At 41.3% G+C, this 3,335-nt stretch overlaps 1 protein-coding gene across 1 annotated transcript; it reads right to left on the reverse strand.

Moving 5' to 3' along the window:
• Positions 1–464: 464 nt before the first annotated feature.
• Positions 465–1,313, reverse strand: LOC127104100 (uncharacterized). The gene has a single exon (XM_051041316.1). The coding sequence runs from the start codon at positions 1,311–1,313 to the stop codon at positions 465–467; it is 849 nt and encodes a 282-aa protein (XP_050897273.1).
• Positions 1,314–3,335: the final 2,022 nt, after the last annotated feature.

A 3,335-nucleotide genomic window follows, 5' to 3' on the forward strand; every position in this document is an offset into this window, starting at 1 on the left:
CCCTGGACTTGGGCAAGAGATTCACAGAAAATAGCATTATCCTTGATTTGTTTGCACGAGTAAAGTAGTGATGACGAGTCGTCGTTTTTGCTATGGAAAGATGGAGGTGGTAAGCATTTTGTTTTTTGGAGATTTAGGTAAGCTTCCCTGGCTATGCCTTTCTTCTTACCCAGTTTTGCTCTTCCTTGAGGACGAATTTCTCCCCAAGCCTTGAAAATATTCTTGATTAGCTCTGGATCATCAACCCCTTCATATAAGACAAAGTCGTCTACACTCTTGGGATCAGGCTTATCTACCATGGGGTATCCCAACTATCACAATGCCAACCTCGGATTATAATTGATTCCCCCTTTTGTACCAAGAAAGGGTACATTAGGAAAGTTACCATAACTGAGGATGAGTTTGACATTGTCGTAGACTCAAGAGTACCGGGAAATGTCTTCGGCATTTAAGGACATGATCCACTAGGACCACTTCAAATTGTCTTTGCTTTCAATAAAAGGACCTTTGTTGGGTAGATGCGAAATAAACCATCTATACAACAAAGGGGTACAACAGACGATGGTTCCCTTCTTTTTTTGAGTCCTCACGTGGATGGAGTAGTAAGTATTAGAGGGAAGAGTAGGAATGGGATTCTGAGTCAAAGAGATGTGAATAGCAGCCAGATCCATAAATTCTTCCATGTTCGAAAATAGTACGATCCCATTGATTAGTAGAGCTCGAATGGCTTTGAAAGCCATCAAAATCTCAGCTTCAGCAAAGGTAGTAGCTTTATCCACGAGAAAAATTGAGGTGAAGCCATTAATTCCACCCTTGGGTTTCAGGTTCAACTCCACTTCCTTCTTCCCTATGTGGAGGGCCTTAGCAAGGACTTGGTACTTGGGGAGTTCCTTAGTGCAGACATAAGGCACTCGGTTCTTGATCCCAATACCTAGAATATGTGAATACTCTTCCAATGTGGGTGCCAACTGATAATATTGGAACGTAAAGCATCTCAATGGAGAGTCATAGAATTGCACCAGAGTGTTCACAACAGTGGTATTGACTTCATTGTTCAAGATTCCTAGGAGATTGCCATAAGACTTCTTGAATTCATCTTTGTTTCCGAGAACTAGATGTGCCCCTAATCCTTTCAACACAATCAAATGAGGCTCCACAAACTTGTAACTATGAGTGATCTTTCTCTCGGATGTTATGCTTCGTCTCAGACGCTTAGTCAACAAACTGGTCTCTTGGATTCTTGGAAAAGAAATGCATATGAAAAAAGATTTGTCATGATGAATGATAATGCATGATGGAGTGATATAGATCATGCAAATTCAAAACTCTGATACATTCTGAATAATCTGTATATGCCATTTGCTGTAAGTTCAAAAGTTCGACACAATATGAGAATCAAGGTAGATAGAGTTTATGGTTTCCTGCAAGAAAAACTCATATCCCCCTCACATGTATGGACTATGCTCCAAGGTGGTCCCTAGAAGGTCTCCCAGAGTCATCAACTCGAAATAGAAATACCCTGCCATAGTGAATGCTCATAGGATAAAAGTACTTCCAAGTGAATCTAGTATGGGTGTAGTTCTCGTGACCATCCAACGCACGAAACATAGGTGTACACGACTATCCATGAGTCTATCCTATGTGTATACTGTGCTCGGGTATAGAGCTTCACTCATATAGTAGCAACCCATCCCAACAATAGCATATATAGATATCCAATGCAACAGAATATGTAAAAATGTAAAGCGGTAAATGTAAGACCCCAATTTTGACCCTAAGATCCCGCATGATATCTCATCATATGCATTGGCATTGGGATCATATCTTGGCATCCTCCTTACCCCTCATTTATTGGGTTTGCATTTGGAGAGATCACCAAGCATCATTTGATTGTATCATACTTTGTATTTTATCATTTACTAACCAAAATACCAAAAGTATGTCATTGTATAGTTTGTTGCTTTTGTAGGTAGTGTGCATGCTCACCTATGCTTTGTCAAGCTCATATCTAGGGTTTAAGACTCTCAATGCAAGGAGCATAATAAAAAATTGGTTTAAAATAACTCTAAGCATCATATATGGATCCTCATGATCTTCACATGTTATTTTTATCAAGAAATCATCAAGAGTTTGGAGTTTGTCTGCCTTGGAAGCCCTAATCCATCTACGTATCTTGTGTAACTTCTCCTACAAGCTTCTTCACCAATTGATCAAATATTTCAAGGGATACTTCAAATTGCATCATCTTATGCATATATGATCCTCCATGAGTCCCAAACGTCAAGAGAATGTCAAGCTAGTAAGATGGTTCATGGTGGTTGACGAGAGGAAGTCAATTGATCAAAACTGGGGTTCCCTAGAACCTATCTCCTATAATTTTTGTCATATTGTCGCAACCTGCGAAAAACAACCGGCGAGAAAAGAAATGACAGAAGAGTCGCCACCGCGCGTTATTCATCCCAAAGGAGGGAAAGGAAACGCTCGAAGTAAACCTGGAAAAAGGAAAGGAAAAGACAAGGTCTCGCAACCAAATCTTGGGGTTCGGGAGTCGATTATGCGAAGCCAAGGTATTAGCACCCCTACGTATCCGTAGTACTCTACGGGATCCACTCTTGTTGTTCTTGTCTAAAGGGTGTGGGTTTATCTAATGTACTATTTACTAAAAGAGGGGTCAAAAGGAAATGACTCGCACGGATGTCGTATCCATTGCATACGTATCTCATCTGAATATGAGAATCAGAATCTTCGTAGCTCGGCTACCTATGGGTTAAAGAGGAGTGTGCTCTCTAAGACATCGCGTCTTATGCCTACGTATCTCATCTGGAATGAGAATCAGAGCAAGCCGTAGTTCGGCTAACTACGGGGTAAGGGTTGTGGGTGAACGACAGTACTGCGCAATCTACCGGATACTCGACCTTTGGAGACTTACTCGCCTGTAGTAGAAGGAGTTAACGTGGTCTTAGGAGAAGAAAAATCAATGAGTTTGTTTGTGTTTTAGGAATGCCCACGCAAAAAGGAAGTCCTAGACGAAGGAACAGTGCTACCTTAATTGACATGCAAACGAGAGACTATACGAAGCCTAGCAATCCTATGGGGAGACGATCACACCATACAAAACAAACATGCATAAAGTAAAATGCCACCAAGGGGGCTCAAACATACATGGGTAGGGCTTTAGTCAAGAGGGGTCATATCAACCTCGACAAACAAGCCATGGAAAAGGTAATCAAACGGGCTCTTAACCACTGACATTGAACGTCAGGGTGAGCAGATCAAAAGGGTAATGAGGATACGACCTCATAGCTCTTAACCCTGGATAGGGTGAGCTCATGACA

The sequence above is a fragment of the Lathyrus oleraceus genome, chromosome 1 (genome assembly GCF_024323335.1).
Source record: "Lathyrus oleraceus cultivar Zhongwan6 chromosome 1, CAAS_Psat_ZW6_1.0, whole genome shotgun sequence".
Classification (NCBI taxonomy): Eukaryota; Viridiplantae; Streptophyta; class Magnoliopsida; order Fabales; family Fabaceae; genus Lathyrus; species Lathyrus oleraceus.

Excerpts from the sequence above, each read along its gene's own strand:
- LOC127104100 (XM_051041316.1), bottom strand. The coding sequence starts at position 1,313 with ATGATCTATATCACTCCATCATGCATTATCATTCATCATGACAAATCT.